The sequence below is a fragment of the Helobdella robusta genome, assembly GCF_000326865.2.
Source record: "Helobdella robusta unplaced genomic scaffold HELROscaffold_95, whole genome shotgun sequence".
Lineage (NCBI taxonomy): Eukaryota > Metazoa > Annelida > Clitellata > Rhynchobdellida > Glossiphoniidae > Helobdella > Helobdella robusta.
The window spans coordinates 451,970-470,052 of record NW_008705542.1 but is presented as its reverse complement, the minus strand read 5'-3'; the positions used below and the strand labels follow the sequence as shown (position 1 = coordinate 470,052).

The 18,083-nt window shown below is 31.8% G+C and overlaps 2 protein-coding genes across 2 annotated transcripts; both read right to left on the bottom strand.

Annotated features, from left to right (window-relative positions):
* Positions 1-2,554: 2,554 nt before the first annotated feature.
* On the bottom strand, positions 2,555-7,206 carry HELRODRAFT_194731 (hypothetical protein; the record flags this gene model as incomplete). Its single annotated transcript, XM_009033655.1, has 11 exons — positions 2,555-2,646; positions 2,852-3,076; positions 3,602-3,874; positions 4,216-4,360; positions 4,485-4,591; positions 4,838-4,981; positions 5,227-5,237; positions 5,379-5,628; positions 5,790-6,287; positions 6,461-6,688; positions 7,047-7,206. The coding sequence occupies 11 exons, from the start codon at positions 7,204-7,206 to the stop codon at positions 2,555-2,557; spliced, it is 2,133 nt and encodes a 710-aa protein (XP_009031903.1).
* Positions 7,207-13,215: 6,009 nt separating this feature from the next.
* HELRODRAFT_182940 (hypothetical protein) lies at positions 13,216-13,909 on the bottom strand (the record flags this gene model as incomplete). Its single annotated transcript, XM_009033654.1, has 2 exons — positions 13,216-13,571; positions 13,801-13,909. 2 exons carry the CDS (start codon positions 13,907-13,909, stop codon positions 13,216-13,218), a joined length of 465 nt encoding a protein of 154 aa, XP_009031902.1.
* Between the last annotated feature and the right edge of the window lie 4,174 nt (positions 13,910-18,083).

Below are 18,083 nucleotides of genomic sequence, written 5' to 3'. Positions count from 1 at the left end.
GTTGGCTGGCAATAACAAGCTAACAAGCAACACGTATAACAATGGTGACAATAGATATAGCATAACATAACAAAACATTTAAATAAAGAGCGTTGAATTAAATCCATGTGCTCATATCTAGTGTGTGATAATAATTTAAAAGTCCAAAAAAGAATAATAATATGAAATAGTATTAAAAAAACAATAAAAAAAATATAAAAATAATCACGATAATAATAACAACAACAACAATAAAAGTAAACTATAGTATCGTATCGGTAACAAAATAATCGAATATAAAAAGCGATATGTATCTGTCTATCACTCTAATGTATAGCCCTCAGCGCCGGTGCCAATGACCACCAATTAACCCATCCCATCTCATCATCCGCCACTTCATCCCGGCCATCACCAATCCAACTTCACGACATGGTCCTTCAGAGTCGACCCTGACTGAAAGCTAATAACGATATAACGCTAATGGGTCAATGTTTAACATAGAAACATCACCGGCAAAATCGACAACAACAATAATAACCACAACAATAACAACAACAACAATAATAATAATAACAATATTAGTAATAATAACAACAATAACAGTAATAATAACGAGGTCATTTTTATTGGCTAAAGAATTCAAAATAGTTCAAGTTAACGAGTGGAGATATTTTAAAAAATTATTACAGGTAATTACATTTAATTATAAAATATAATATAACTTGAGCTACATGAACAACAACAACAATAATAGTAACAACAATAGCAGGTTATGATCAGCAACAGATAAGATATTGTCAGAGCGCCTATTAAAATGGGAAAAAATTTACGAACAAAAAGCACAGCTAAATAATTCAACATAATGCTACAACTACCTATTGCTATAAACACTGCTGCTGCTGCTACCACTACTACTACAATTATCGGTACCGGATGTAAGGGGGGGTGCCAGGGGGCCAGTACCCTTCTCGTGAGCGTTGTTTGTGTTAATAGTTAGGTCGTTGTTTTTACGGAAATTGTAGGGTTTTCCGCTTATATATTTATATATATGCGTGTGCGTGCGTGCGTGTGTGTGTGTGTATGTGTGTGTGTATTTGTGCCCTACCGGATAGTAAACCATTGCCGTATTTTGGATTTTATTTAAATCTTTTTTTAAATGTCAAGGTCGGTTTCTTTGATGTGTTTTTGCTAAATCGCAAACATCATGTATGTGATTGTGTGTGTGCTTAGCATGAATGTATGTGTGCGCGTTTGTGTGCATGAAATTAAATTAAATTAAAAGTAAAATTTTTTAAATGTCAAGGTCGGTTCCTCTGGTGCGTTTCTGTCAAACCAAAAACTTCATCTATTTGATTATATATGTTCTTGCGTATGTGTGAATGTCGTCAGATATGTATTAGAGAATTGAGAAAATGAAGAGTTAAACAAAAATAACAACAACAATCCTAATCAAGCTAAATTGACGCTAACGAACGATCCTTCGAAACTTTCGGACATTATATAAACCTACTATAATACAACTGTAATTAACTTTACGTATACACGCAAGCAGATTAAACTGGAAACCACAACTTAACACAATTTTAATGTATAAATATAACATTATAAATGTATGATAACCACATATATCTACCAATCGCTCTATTTCTTCATTTAGTTTTGGGTGATTTGATCAATATTTGATCAAATTTATCTGATAGGAATTGAATATAACCTTTATACCGGCTGATTCACTACGGTGCAGTTCAATTTTTTTTTCAAACAAGTTTATTTCATGAAACGCATAGAAAAACGAAACGAATGAAAAAAAATCTCAAAAATCTCAAATTTTATCTTTTTTAGGTGACGTCACTTACCCAACCTCAGTTACATTTTAATTAAGGTGGTCTGCACGAGTTGATTTTCTTTTAGATCTCCTAGTGAATTTCTTCTTTACCAAATAAATGATTGGAAAAAAAAACTTATTTTATAAGTTTTATTTAATGTTTTTTAATTTTGTATTTGCATTTGTATTTGATGACTTGTATAATGCCCCTCCAGTATGACATCAGAAGAAATTAGTCAATCATTATCATCATCGTCGCGGAACATCGTTGAACATCGCGGAAATAGCGCTTTACAAGCTAATTGATTGATTGATTGATTGATTGATATATTGATTGATTGATAGATAGATTGATATATTGATTAATTGATAGATAGATTGATTGATAGATATATTGATTAATTGATTGATTGATAGATCGATATATTGATTGATTGATTGATCGATAGTCAGGTACATATAGTTTCGTAATTTCGTAAGTAAGCCAATAAGCCAGTGAACCAAGGAAGTCAATCGAATAGTCTGATCCAGAATAACAACAATAACAATAACAATAATAATAACAATAATAATAATAACAGTGTTAATATTGAAAAGCCAAAATAACAATGAAACCAAAATTCATTATCACCGTTAACCTATAGTCGATATTGATATCATTGTTATTATCATTTTAATTATAATTATTATTTATTAATATTATTTATTATTATTATTATCTATTATTATTACTATTTATTATTGTTATTATTATTTATTAAATCCATTAATATGGGGCGATATGGTAAGAGTTATTCCATTGAGAGCGTGTCCGTCAGGTTTCGCTAGCAGGTTTTCGGCACCTTTTCAAAAGTTAAAATAATAAAAGAAATAATAACATTATTATTATTATTGTTGTTGTTGTTATTATTATTATTGCTATTGTAATTATCACTACCATAAATATAGCGATTTGACGTTTGTAACTTCAAAACATAACACAACTGGCGCGTGCAAAGAAATAACACCCAAAAAAAAACATAGAAAGCAAATAACTTTTCCACAAACTTTTTGGATTATGAAACTGGACGATATAACGGGCTTTTTCCTCCCTGAATAGTTTAATAGCTCCGCCATGGCTCCTCTTATTTTCCAGGTACGATTTCACTATGCATGGTTCCAATTCCGGATTTTTCAGGATCGATACTGTATCTATGGTCGTTAGGGGGTCCATAGATATCATAACGCCTTGATACGGAACGGCGCATAATGTATGTTTCAAGTTTACGTAATCTGTGTGAGTGTGTGTGTGTGTCTGTTTGTTTGTGTGTGTTTGTTTGTGCGCGTGTGTGCGATTGTAAAGATGATGAGAAGGATGACCGCTAAGTTGGAAATAATTAAAATGACCAATTGCCATTTCAAAATTTTTATCTTTGACACTTCTCTCAGAGATACCAAACGACACGACACACACACCAACACACACACCAACACAAACACACACACCAACACAAACACACACACACCAACACAATTTAAGAACAAGGAGGTATTTATGAGACAAATTTATTCTAATAATATATGTCTATATTTTGTTATTTATTGTTTTATGGAAGTCAATCCTGGATAAGCATTTATTGCTAGGCTGACGCATTCTTTTTTTTGTGAATAAAATGGATTGAAAGAAAAACACACACACCAAACACACACACACACACCAAACAAACACACACCAAACAAACACACACTAACTAAACACACACACACAATTACACCATAGGCACCGCCCACAAACAAATAAACCAGGCAAAAACTAACTAGGTTCCTTTGAAAACGTTACGATAGCTTTATCCCTACAATCATTAAGAATCAAGCAAACAACATCCGAACATGCCAGATCCGAAATAAACATCTTGAAGTGTTCAACGTCCAACTTTTTCTGTTTCAAGTTGACGAACATGAGTTTGTTGCGGTCGATAGTAGCACCGTCGTCTGCCAACAAATATGGCGGCCTGTAGGGTTTCATCACTTCCGCTTTTAGAACCTTTTCCGCTAATTTTAGATCGCCTTTGGAGAGGATGTTTTTGATGACTGCAAATTTGAAAAAAAAATAAATAAAAATAAAATAAAAAAATAAGTGTTATCCTGAAATATTTATTTGGCGGAAATTTAAAACAATTTAAAAATAGAATTAACGAAAATATAAATTAGTTATATTTAAATTAGGGAAAGGAAATCTGCAATGATGCTTCATCAAGCTGTGCTGTGGTGTGGTGGCCTGGTCGAATAGAAAGAGAGAATTCTATTTTCTGCAACTATCCAAACCAGACAAACATACAAACAAACAAACAACCAAAACAAACAAAAAATAAAACAACCAATACAAACAAACAACTAAAACAAAACAAACAAATGAACAATTAAAAAAGTGCCTTCGGAATTTTTAAAAGTGACGACGGCGACATCTGGCTGAAGAATGACGACGTCAGCCACCGAATTGGCGGTGCCTCCACTGCGGGGGTTCTCAAAAAACAACTTCAACCCTTCTGCTTTTGTTTCCACTCTGAAACCTTGAACCTAGATGATGACGATGATGACGACGACGATGATGATGAGGAATGTAGTGACGGTGATGATGATGATAATGACGATGGAGATGATGATAATGATGACGATAACGAGACAGAAAAAATAAGTAAACTTTAATAGCTCTGGGGAGAACATTCACGGGCCAGGAGTCCAGCAATTTGGTCTGAATGTCAAGCTTGAGAAATTCGCAATGATCGTGCGTGCAGAAAGATTGTGCATCTAGAATTATGAAAAATTATATTTAATTATAATCACCTCATCATAATTTCATCATCTCGAAATCATAATTTCATCGTGATTAACAATAACTCCACTGTGTATGATTTCATAATTTCACGGTTTAATTTGCTAAGGCGCTGCTTGGCCATGCTCTTGCCGAAACCGAGTTGGACTGCAAAGAAACTCTGCCCCTATCACAATAATAATAATAATAACAACAACAACAACAATAATAATAATAATAACCATTTATGTCTTTAAAAACAACGACATGAACGTCATCAGAAATCTGTGTCACGTGTTCTACTGGACCCCCGTGTGACCTTTTCCTGTTTTGGGCGTACATGTCCAATTTGCCCGCCGATATTCTGCCTATTACTTCAACCGTACCTAATATGGAAGTTGAGAATGCGTGGAAAAAATTAATATACATTATACAGATGGATTTATGAAATAAATATGGACAGGTGGTCTGTTGTGTGTACGTGTGTGTGTGTGTTTGTGTGTGTGTGTTTGTGTGTGTGTACGTTTCCATTAATGTAGAGAGCTTCTTAAATGAAGATGATAAGTTAAGTAAATGTCAGTTGTTGTATAATGGATGCATCTGGATTCATCGAGTCATCATTTCATATTACCTGGCTCTGATCTGGGAAAAAAATAATTTTTCAAATTTAAAAATCAAATTATAAAATCTAATTATCATAATTTTTCAAATTTTATTAGCGTGAAATTGTGAAAAAAAAATAACTAAAAAATATCAAAAATATTTGGAAAAAGAATAATGTACCGGTCTTTACATTCCAGCATAGACGGAATGGCAGACGATGACGAACCTTCACCAATATTTCCATTATTATGTGACAATTGATGCTGAACTTTTGACCTTGACTTTTGACCTCTTGAAGGTGAAGCTGACGACGACGACGACAACGATGATGATGATTGTTTTCTACTTTTGAATGACGGAATTTTTCGTATATCAAAATGGATTTCGTTTGTTATGTTTATTCTTTCGTTCTTTGCGAATGATTTCGAAACTGAATTATTTAAAATTCAATCAAATAAATATACATATATATATAAATATATATTTATTTGATTGAATATTTTCGATTGATTTAAAGTAATTTAGAATAAAAAGAGAATAATTTTTCGTGAATAAGACATTTTTTGAAAAATGAAAAAAAATGAATTTAACCATTGACATCTTCAAATGCAACGAGGGCCATTTTATTGACGGAATCGAAATTAAAAGTTCTCAAGGGACCACCGTACCTTCTATTCTTAAGTAAAGCATGTAACCTTCTCTCGTCCAGTTTATCAGAAATGTTAAAAATTTCAAAAGAAACATTTTCGAATTCATCGTCTTCATCTTCCTCCTTCTCATCATCATCATCATCATCCCCATCATCGTCATCATTATCTCCACTACCCTTAACAATTATTTTACTTCTATTATCGTTCACCACCATTTTCTCACTATCACCAGCTTCCTTATATGGGATCTTTTTCTTGGGCGGGGTAACTACTTTTCCAAGTTTTTTAACATGATCTGGTTGTTTTATGTCTAGTACAACGACCTTGTCAACTACTTTCACTCTTTTTTGGGGCAAATATATCATGGGCGGAAGGTTTGAGATGATGAAATCTTTCTTCAAAATTTCTATTTTGCCCCTTTCTATGAAAGCTTTGGCATCTGTGAATTTGAATTATGTTAAAATGGAAATATTTATTTACCCAGCAATCTAAGTAAATATACAGAGAGACACAAACAGAAAGAGAAAGAGACAGAAAGAAAGATGGAGAGAAAAAAGAGAGAGTGATGAAGGAAAGGAGAGAAAAAAGAAAGAGAAAAAGAAATGTACTGACTCTCAGAATTTTCAAACACAGCCTTGACACACTTGTACTGTTCATAGTAGATGTGCTCTCTCAATTTACCCCCACCCTTTCTAGAACTTTCCAAACTGCAGTCAATGTCTTCATTGATAACTTCATCTACGTCATACACAAAAATCGTTGATTCGCATGGAACTGGAATGACAGACATTTTGTGTCTCAAAATCTCTATTTCACATTTCTCCAGGAATTGGTTTGCAACTTGAAAGATAAATTTTGAATAAATCATAATTTATAAACAGTTATTTGGTTAGTATATTATACATAATTTGTATATTCAATATAATATTAATTGTATTGTATTGTAGTATTGTTATTCAATCGTATTAAATTACTTACATTTACAAACATTAATAAATTAATTATTAATGATTAATCTTTAATCTTATTCTTAATCCTTATGATGATCATCCAAAATGATCAAAAAGAGATACATCTCGAGGAAATAATAATTCTAACACACTAATCCTAAAAAAATTGACAAAATCAATTTCATTATAATTTCAATGACTTTAATTTTTAAAATAAAAAAAATTAGTTAAAAAATAAAATGACCGACTAGCTTCCTCTACAAACTCCACAGTAGCAACCTGCCTAGCATCGTCGTACTCGAACGATTGTAAGCGGCCACCGCCAAATCGTTCATTTTCCGCGAATAGTCTCAAAATAATTTCAAAATCCGCCGGAACGGAGAAAATATAGATTCTATTTTCCGACATATTGTTCTACTTTCGTTATCCAAAGCCACAGAAAAATTTTACTTGAAAATTCCAAAATATTTGTCATGAAGGGCGCGTTCTACTTTTTAAGTATTTTAATTTCAATCAATCAATCAATCAACCAATCAGTTTATAAAGCGCTATTTTCGAGATGTTCAACAGCGCTCCTCAATGAATTTTGCAAACAGATGGGTCTTGAGATCCGCTCTGATCTTCGTAAGTGATAGAGAAGTAGTAAGAGGTAGGTAGAGTTTTTTTTTAATTCCATTTATTCAATAAAAGTGAAAGAGTCAGCCTAGCAATAAATGCTTATCTAGGGTTGACTCCCATAAAACAAGAAATAACATAGTAAGTAATCCAAAAAAACACAATAACATAAATGAGTAAAATAAATGTCTTCTAAATTCTTCAATGTTCTTAAACTTTTATGAATAAACTTAGAAATAAAACATTGATACATTTAAACTTAAAAAATGAATAAATGAGTTCAAGAGAAAATGGCCAAAAAAAGCAAACGCAGATTTAGCAAGAGTGTTTAACAGGAGTTAAGAAGAAATAAGAACAAGAAGACGATCGTAAACTGGGGTGTTTAGGTTCAATTAATATATCTGATAAGTACTTAAAAAATAATTTAGATTGAGACATATATATAAACGTGCAAATTATGATCGTCAAAAAGAAGCAACAATTTTTTTTATTCTACGTTGATGAAAGTAAGAGCTTCTAACAATACTATTAATCTGAGAAGAAAGAGACATACTAGAATCAAAGATAAAGCCCGAAAGTTTTAGAATTAGGTAAGATATTAAGGGGAGTATTAATAGAGCGTTTAGATTTATTAAAACAAATTAATTCAAATTTTAAGATTAAGTTTAAGACACATAGAGTCAGACCAAGCAATAATTGAAGAAAGACATAGAGAACACTATTGAGATTAGATGGAGGAAAAGAAGTATAAATATAAGAATTAGCAGCATATAGTTAACTAGTGAAAGAAAAAGTATTAATAATACGAGGTAGTTCAGAGGTATAGAGTATAATTAGAAGAGGGCCAAGGAGGGCCCTGATGTACCCCGAAAGTAAGAATAGAAGAGTTAAAAGTAAAATTATTGAGAACAACAGAAGGAAAATGATTACAGAACTAAGAAGAAAACCAAGATAGACAAGAATCAGTAATATTAAAAGAAAGATGTAGCAGCCTCAAGAGAATAGTATGGTCAACAGTATCAAAAGCAGAGGAAAAGTCAAGAGCAAGAAGAAGAGTGGGATTACTCTTGCCACTATAGGGAAAGATATCGTTAAGTATTTTGAGTAAAGAAGTTTCAGTACTGTGAGCAGGTCTGAAACCAGATTGAGCTACAGGTAGCAAGGTGACAATTGATTATAAACTACTTTTTCTATTGTTTTAGTGATGAGAGTAATATTAGTAAGAGGTCGATAATTAGATAAAGAGGAAGGATCTAAGGATAAGTTTTTAAGAATAGGAATAACAGAAAAAAAAATTTGAAGAATACAGAAAAAGAATTTGATTATTCATTTAATTATCCATTGAAAAATAGCACTTTGGTCAATGTTACTTTCTTCAGTCTTCATTGGTGTTATTAGTGTATTTTATTATTGCTCTTCTTATCGGGAGTATTGTTGAAATCTTTTGTTGTTTGTTCATCAGGGATTGTTGTATGTCAATGCGAATGGCTTTGGCTAATTACAGATGGTAATGGCTGGAATTAGTTTGTTATGCACAATAATAATATTATCATTAGGAGCAGTTTGTTAGCGCTGATTAAAACTGTTTTGTGAGTGCTCTGCTCACGTTAAAAACAAAATGTAAGTGACTATATATGAAAAACAAAAATTAAGTCACAATTTTCTAAGTTTAACAGAAAATAAAAATGTTTTCAAGTTTCTCTTTAATAATTCCAATGAAAGTCCAGATCTTTTCAACGCCGGTGGAAAACTATTCCATGTTAAATTTCTTGTTACGTAGATCGTTTAATTAATTGATATAATATTTAAAGACATTAAAAGAAGAGAAATAAACCAAGCAACGTTCTCGACTTGTTTTTTATCAACCGGATCAACAGAAAAGGAAAAGTGAAGTTACATACAAAGCAAAGAACATTTGGTCCAAAGAAAATAAATGTATATTATAAATCATTATGTTTTAATATAAAACATAAAACTTAACACCTTCTCATTATATTTAAAACATTAGGTGACCTTAACCTAAATGTTCTGAAGACCCATCGCACACATCAGATTCTTTAGTCTTGGTCCTACCATTGGTTTTGTCAGAGCATCAGCAACTTGAAGTTCTGTCGCAACTCGTTCAACTGAAACTTCTTCTGCAACTTTTTCTCTGACAAAAAAATGTCTAATGTGGATGTGCTTTGTTCTTCTGTAAAGTCCTGGATTGTGTGCTAAACGAATTTCTGCTTCATTGTCGACAAAAATTTCTGGCTTTTTCTTTAGATCTACAATGTCGTTCAACAATCGTTTGAGCCATATCACATCACGAGTTGCTTCACTTGCGGCAACGATTTCTGCTTCAGTAGTTGAAATCGCAACTGAGGGTTGACGTTGGCTAAACCAACTGATCACGCTTCCTCCAAACATACAGATTACACCTGATGTCGATCTTCCACTAGATTTATCTCCTCCATGATCTGCATCACTGTAGGCTATAAGTGTATTGTTTTGACCAGACTTGTAAACAATACCGACATCAGCTGTGACTTGCAAATATCTGAAAATTTGCTTAACTAGTGCTACATTGGACTTGCTGGGTTTCTCTAAACTTCTGGATGCTACTCCAACTGTATATGCAATATCTGGTCTTGTTCCCGTCATCAAGTACATCAATGCACCAACTGCTGATCTGTAAGGAAATTTCACTTCCTCATGTTCATTTTTGTTTTCATCGAACTCCTCAAATTTTGAAATCGGAGTTGTACAGGATGTACACTGACTCATCCCAAACTTTTCAAGAATCATTCTTGTATAGGATGACTGACTGACATTAATATTGCCCTTCTCATCTTGATTAATCTCTAATCCAAGGAAATATGTTGCAGGTTTAGATGTTATCTTGAACTCTGACTTTAATTCTTTTTCAAATATTTTTAGTCCTTCTTTATCGGTTCCTGCAACTAGTCCATCATCAACATACAGTGCAAGTATGAGTTTCTTTCCTCCCTGTATTCTAATGAACAAACAAGTATCTGCATCGCTTTGTTTGAAATGTCTCTTTTTCAAGAATTCAGCAAAGCGTTTGTTCCAACATCTTGGAGCTTGTTTAAGTCCATAGAGACTTCGCTTGAGTTTACAGACTCTTCCTGAATTATCTTTAAAACCTTCAGGTTGCTCTATGTAAATATCTTCATCTAGTTTGCTGTAAAGAAATGCTGTTGACACATCAAACTGCATGAGTGACATTTTTTCATTTGCAGCAACACTTAATAGTGTTCTTATAGTTGAACTTCTGACTACAGGACTATAGGTTTCTTCATAGTCAATTCCCTTTTTCTGAGAAAAACCTTTTACCACTAGCCTGGCTTTAAAACGTTCAACAGAATCATCTGGATTGTGTTTTCATCAAAACACAAAACCTTCTCATCAAAAATAACATCTCTTGATCGATGCATTTTAACACGTTACTTATTCTGATGTCCCATTCTTTCATGGTATAACTGCAATGCATCTTGATCATTGACAAAGTTAACTTCGACTTCAGAATTCAACGGTCTAACAGTTTTTGCAACAAGTTTGAACAAACCTCCATTGTTGTTTCTTATTCCAACAACATTTGTCACATTGTCAATAAGTAGATGACAACTTCTCGAGGTTGAAACAAAAGACCTATTTCTGTTTTTATCTTGAGTTGCAAGTACTGAGAACAAATTTCTTTTTACTTTTGGCACATACAAGACATCTGTAAGTTTAACAGTTTGCCATTTATTATTCACTTTCACTTGAAGATGAATAATTCCTTTTCCAAAAGCTTCTACAGTATCACCATTTGCAACATATAATTTACTCGGTTGAGAAAATTTTTCAAAACTTTGAAATATGTCTCTTCGGAAAGTTAGATGACACGTTGCACCATTGTCAAAAAACCATTCATCAGTGTACGCTGACTCATCAATTGCAAAAACACTTGATTCCATAGCAACTAGTGATTTCTTATTGTCTCTCAGTGTTTGATTACTGGCTGACGTGCACAAAACTACATTTGATGTTTCATCATATGCTTTTCTTGGTGTTGATGAAGCATTTTTGGAATTTTTTGAAGGTCTTCCATCACTGACCCACTTTCTACATTGCTTAACCCAATGTCCAGGTTTATGGCAATAGTTGCAATTACCAACTGGTTTTGTCCTTTCAGTGAAATCTCTTGATTTGTTGAAACTTGGCTTTTCAACATTTACAACTAAGGCATTCTGCCTTGATGATTTATCGATTTTGTCGAAAGTCTTTATCTCTCTTTCGAAAGCACAGAGATGAGTGATTAAATCATCTATCGACTGCTTTTCTTCACCTAGCATTAGCCAACTTGATTTGAAGTTTTGGAAACTATTTGGGAGAATCTGCATCGCTTTGCATACTAATATCAGCTCTGGTAGTTTATTTTCTCTCGATGCCTGAAGCCCACTGTTTAATTCGTTCCATAAAGTCTTCAATCTTGCAATATGGCCGGATACATCTACATCCGCTATCCAATTGAAATCGAAAAAATTGCTACATACTTGGAACAGTTGGTCTTTAGTTGACGCTTCAAAATTTCTTTTTAATTTCTCCCAAACTTCAAACGCTGTGTTTTTGTCCATTATCTTTTGGTATGTATCTTGTGACAGCATTTGCAATTACTGATTTGGCATAACTGTTTGCCTTTCTAAACAGATCTGATTTATTTTTAAAATCTTTTGCCTGTTGCTCTGTTTGGTTTTCTAGTAATTCTGGTTTCAACAACTTCCCATCAATCACATCAAGTGCGCCCTCATGGTAGTCCATGAAATCTCGAACACGACGTTTCCAAATGGGCCAATCGGCTGCGCAACTTAACTGCTTTATTTGAAGCTTTGAATCCATTTCTTCCTTGTCTTTCAATTTTACCTTTTAATTAGAAGCAAAATATCGAATTTCAGGGAATGAAGAAGCACGTGTTTTTTCTTCACTTCAGTCTTCACAAAGGAATCTTCCGATATTTCTTTATTCTAAATTTTCTTCGTCAAATCAATTAATTAAGAAAAACGTTATCTGGGTCCCATAACCTGTTAAATTTCTTGTTACGTAGATCGTTTAATTAATTGATATAATATTGAAAGACATTAAAAGAAGATAAATAAACCAGGCAACGTTCTCGACTTGTTTTTTATCAACCGGATCAACAGAAAAGGAAAAGTGAAGTTACATACAAAGCAAAGGACATTTGGTCCAAAGAAAATAAATGTATATTATAAATCATAATGTTTTAATATAAAACATAAAACTTAACATTCCAAACAGCGAACCAATTTGCAAACGTGTAACTGGCAGAGACAGCTAATTCAAATCCTCCAGCCTGAGATAAAAAGTCGATATATATATACATATATAAAAATATAAAAGAAAATATATAAATGAAAATAATTATTTATACATACATTTTAGTGTATGTATTTAATTGGTTCTATTATTTGGTGAATGACTATTGGTTTGAATGGTCCTACCTCGGGAAACCGGGTCTCTGGACGCAAAACGAAGATTGATTGATTGATTGGTATGAATATGAATGCATCTATTTAGAGAATAGTTTATTGGAAGTACTATCTATTGGAACTGCAATTAATTTATCAGGTTTGATTATTGTTGTTGGTTTTTGTAATGGTGAACTTACGTGGTAGCGCCTTTGAGAAATGGTGTTTTATAAATGTTTTAACAATAATATATTGATATATGTTGAAAGGCAATATAAAAATGTTGATGGATTTCACAGAATTGTTGGCATTAACCGATTAAAAGTTTATCTTTTCAAATTTTCAAATCATTTATCGCTTCCACCCATTCAACATCATCCTCATCTTCATCACTATCATCATTATCACGATCATCATCTCCGTCATTTTTAACAATTTTTTTGAATTTACTATCGTCCGCCAGCTTTTTCTGACTATCGCCAGCCTCCTTATTAGTTATCTCTTTCCTCGGTGGGGTAACCAACGATCCAAGTTTTTTAGCAGAGTTTGGTGGTTTTATATCTTGTACAACAACCTTGTTACCTACTCTAAATTTCTTTTGGGGCAAATATATCTGGGGCGGAAGATTGGAGAGGATGAAATCTTTTTTTGAAATTTCTATTTTGCCCCTTTCTATGAAAGCTTTGGCAACTGTGAATTTGAAATGTTATGTTAAAATTGAAATACTTAATAATCTAGTAAAACATCTTTTACATAAATATACAAAGAAAAACAGACAGAATAAAAGAGACAAAGAGAAAAAAAGAAGAAGTGAGAGAAAAGAGAGAGAAACACAGACAAACTAAGAAAAAAATGTGTATATATAAGAAGAGGGAGAGAGAAAAAAAAAGAAAAAAAAAAGAAAATAGATTGCACTGACTTTCAGAATCTTCAAACACAGCCTCGACACACTTTTGCTGTTCATAGTAGGTATGCTTACAACTTAATTTACCCCCACCCTTTTTAGAACTTTCCAACATGCAGTCCATGTCTATATTTGTAACTTTATCCACAAACCAATTCATTACAAACCGGAAAAACAGGCATTTTGTGTCTCAAAATTATTATTTCGGATTTCTCCAGGAATTGTTTTGCAACTAGAGTAATAAATTTTGAATAAATTATAATCTATTATCAATAATATTTTTAGTATATTTTATATAATATGTATATTCAATATAATATAAATTGTCTTACATTGTATTGTTGTATTCAGTATTAGCCTTGTTATCCATTATGACTATATTATTAAATTTTACATAAAATAAATTAAATAATTGCCAAACCATTGAATACAATGATTAAAAATGATCACAAAGAGGTATGTTTTGATGAAAAATTAAATCTAACATACCAACCCTAAAAAATTTAACAAAATAATTTGAATATATTTTAATATTCAACTTTAAAGTTTAAAAATATAAAAATTAATTAAAAAATAAAATGGCTGACTAGCTTCCTCTACAAACTCCACAGTAGCAACCTGCCTAGCATCGTCGTAATCGAACGATTGTAAGCGGCCTCCGCCAACTCGTTCACTTTCCACGAATAGTTTCAAAATAATTTCAAAATCCGCCGGAACAGAAGAAATATGGATTCTATTATTCGGCATTTTCTTCTACTTCCAGAATCCAAAGCCACGCCAGAAGAAAATTTCCCATGGAAATTGCAAAATATTTGTCATAAAGGGGGCGCGTTCTTTATTTTTTTTTATTTTTATTTTATTATTATTCTTTAAAAATCAGGATCCGACAGACGCAGAAACTGTATGTAACTGTAAGGCAAGGCATTTTAGTATTTTAATTTGGTTATTTAATTAACTTCTAAAAAACTCTTCTTTATGACGTAATCATAATTATAATTACGCATAGATATATCAATTGTATAATTATATTTGTTTTGTTATCACAATTTATTTTACAATGATATGTGTGTATCCATGAATAAGAATGCCCATTAATATGTGTATATATATTTTTTATTTATTTTTATGTACATATATACATATACTTACACACATACACACACACACACATATATATAATATATTTATATATATATATATATTTCATATATATATATATATATATCTACTTTGTATGAACGTATATGAGGTTGTATTTCATTTTGTATACATGTATAATTCGCATTTCTGCGACGTAAAGCAAACAAAACAATACAAACATACAAAAAAATAAGCAAAGAAAAATGTTCTCGTATCAATGATGAAGAAAAACAAACATCTTTTTTTTATATATCTTGCATTTGCTGATATGAGGGAGACAGTTCATTTTTGAATTTCAAAAAATACGTACACATGTATGAATACATTTGTTTGTATGTTTAAATTTAATAGTAATTAAATTAAAATTAATAAACTAGGCAAAATAACTGAAAATTATCGTTTGATTGTATTGTTTTAGTTAATCAATTAACGAATTAATTAATTGTAATTATTAATTATAGTTAGTTTATTGAATGACCCATTTGAATAAATTTTCGAATTTAAAATTATAAGCTTGGCTTAAATAATTAATTAAAGAACAGTAAGTGTGTGGCATGTGCCTTGTTGTCGGTTGTGATGACATCATCATCGCCCTCGTCATCGTCATTATCACTTTCATCATTATCAACAACATTACCACAATCATCATCATTGTCGTCGTAGTCGTCATCTTCTTTTGCTCATTCTTATGTGTACTTTTTGTTTAGTCTTGTTTTCTGTCATCATTATCATCATCGCCATCATCATCACCATCATCATCATTCTCTCCAGAACCATCATTATCATCATCGCCATCATTATCATGATGAGATCTTACAACAGCAGCTGCAACAACAACAACAACAGCAACAAAACCTCAATGTACAAATCAACGAAAAAAGTAGCTGATGATCACACGGCCACCATGTCGAGTTCAACTCTCCTATCCAAGGTCATCTATTTTTAGACTCATCAATTATTATTTACTACTATTCCTGAATGAATGAATGAATGTATGAATGAATGAATGAATGAATGATTGATTGAATGAATGAATGAATTAATTAATTAATTAATGGACTAATGATCCAACAAACGAACGAAGCGAGGTAAAACAAAAAATCGACAAATTGTAAAAGTGCAAATTGCAGAACTCACGAACAATGAAAAAATGAACAAACGCATGAACAAACAAACGAAAAAAGAAAGAACGAACGAACGAACAAACAAACAAATAAACATACAAACGAATGAACGAACGAATGAGCCAAAGGAAGAATAAAAAAACGAATGAATGACTAAATGATAAATATGAATCAATTTTAAAAAAATATGGCAAACAAAATGCAAACAAGCTAATAAAAACAACCATAAAAATAATTAAATACGTTAATTTTGTTAAATTGTAAAAATTAACTATATAAAAAATCTATTCTAAAAAGATAGAAAGAAACTAAGAAGGAAGAAAGAAAGACAAAATGGCGTACCCCGAGTTATAAACATTAATTGCAGAATCGCATAAAACGTATGAAAAAACCGGAAGTACACGTGACATTGCTCATGTTTATGTTTTTTTTCAGTTCTTTGTTTATGATTTTTTCAGTTTTATGTTTATGGGTTTCATTATTATTTGTTATTTTTGTTCATGTTTTTGTAATTCTTTGGTTTTCTAGTTGGTTTCTTTTTAGTTCTTTGCTTGTATTTTTGCTATTTTTTAGTCCTTTGTTATTGTTTCTGTGCGATTTTAGTTCATTGCTTATAGTTTTGTAATTGTTTAGGTTTTGGTGTATGTTCTTCATATTTTTGTCTATGCATTTGTTATTTTATTTCTTTGTTTATGTTTTATGATTTTCTTTTTGTGTTCATGGCATCCGCCTTAGTTTTGGTTTCAGTTTTATAGCGGCTGATTTTCGTTTAAGTTCACTTTTCATATTTTTGTCTGCTGCTTGTTTGGCTTGTTGGGAACATTTTCCTCATCATTATCATCATCTTCACCATTCTTCTAATTTTTCTTTCTGTATTTATCGTTATCATCACCACTAACACTGAAGTAGTGGTGGTAGTGGTGGTGGTGGTGGTAGTAGTAGTAGTAGTAGTAGTAGTAGTAGTAGTAGTAGTAGTAGTAGTAGTAGTAGTAGTAATAATAGTAGTAGTAGTAGTAGTAATGGTTGTAGTGGTAGTAGTGGTAGTAATATTTCGGCTGTTTTTTTTAGTATCTTTCCTTCATTCTTTCTATTTGTTTATAAACTTAACATACGTCTATCTGTCCGTCTGTCTGTCTATATGTCTGTCTGTATATATTTTTTCTTCCTTCATCTTTTATTCACGTTCCCGTCTTCCTAGCTGCTCTCTTATAGGTCGGCCTGCTAAAAAAGTGTACGCCATCGACGTTAGTGTACATCATCGACGTTAGTGTACATCTCGGTGCACAACGAGCTGTGCATGCATATACACGCACACACATACATACAAACACGCACATACATACATACAAACATGTACATACATACATACAAAAACGTACATACAAACACGCACACACATACATACAAACACGCACATACATACATACAAACACACACATATATACATACATACATACAAACATGTACTATGGAAAAAAATAAATTGTAATTTATAAAAAAAAGTAATTCTAATATAATTATGTATTTTTTAATTAATTTGTAATTTTTTTATTGAAAGATTTTATGATTTATTATTTTATTTATTAATAGTAATCACAATGATAATAACAACATACAAACACGTACATACATACACGTACATGCAAATGCAAACAAAAGGTTACATGCACGAAAAAAAGCTTATATGAATATGAAATATAGATATACACACATACAGACAGACAGACCGACAGACGTAAATGCATACACACATACATAAATACATACAAACAAACATACATACATACATACATACAAACATACATACATACAAACATACATACATACATACAATCAAACATACAAACATACATGCATACATACAAACGTGCATACAGACCAGAGTTGACAGTAATTTAAAATTTTTTAAACTGTTTTTATTGATTTTAGTAGAAAGATTGATAGACAGATGGAATGAGGCGTATCGGTGAATGAATGAAGGAATAAATGAATGAATGAACGTACGAATGAACGAACGGACGAACGAACGGACGA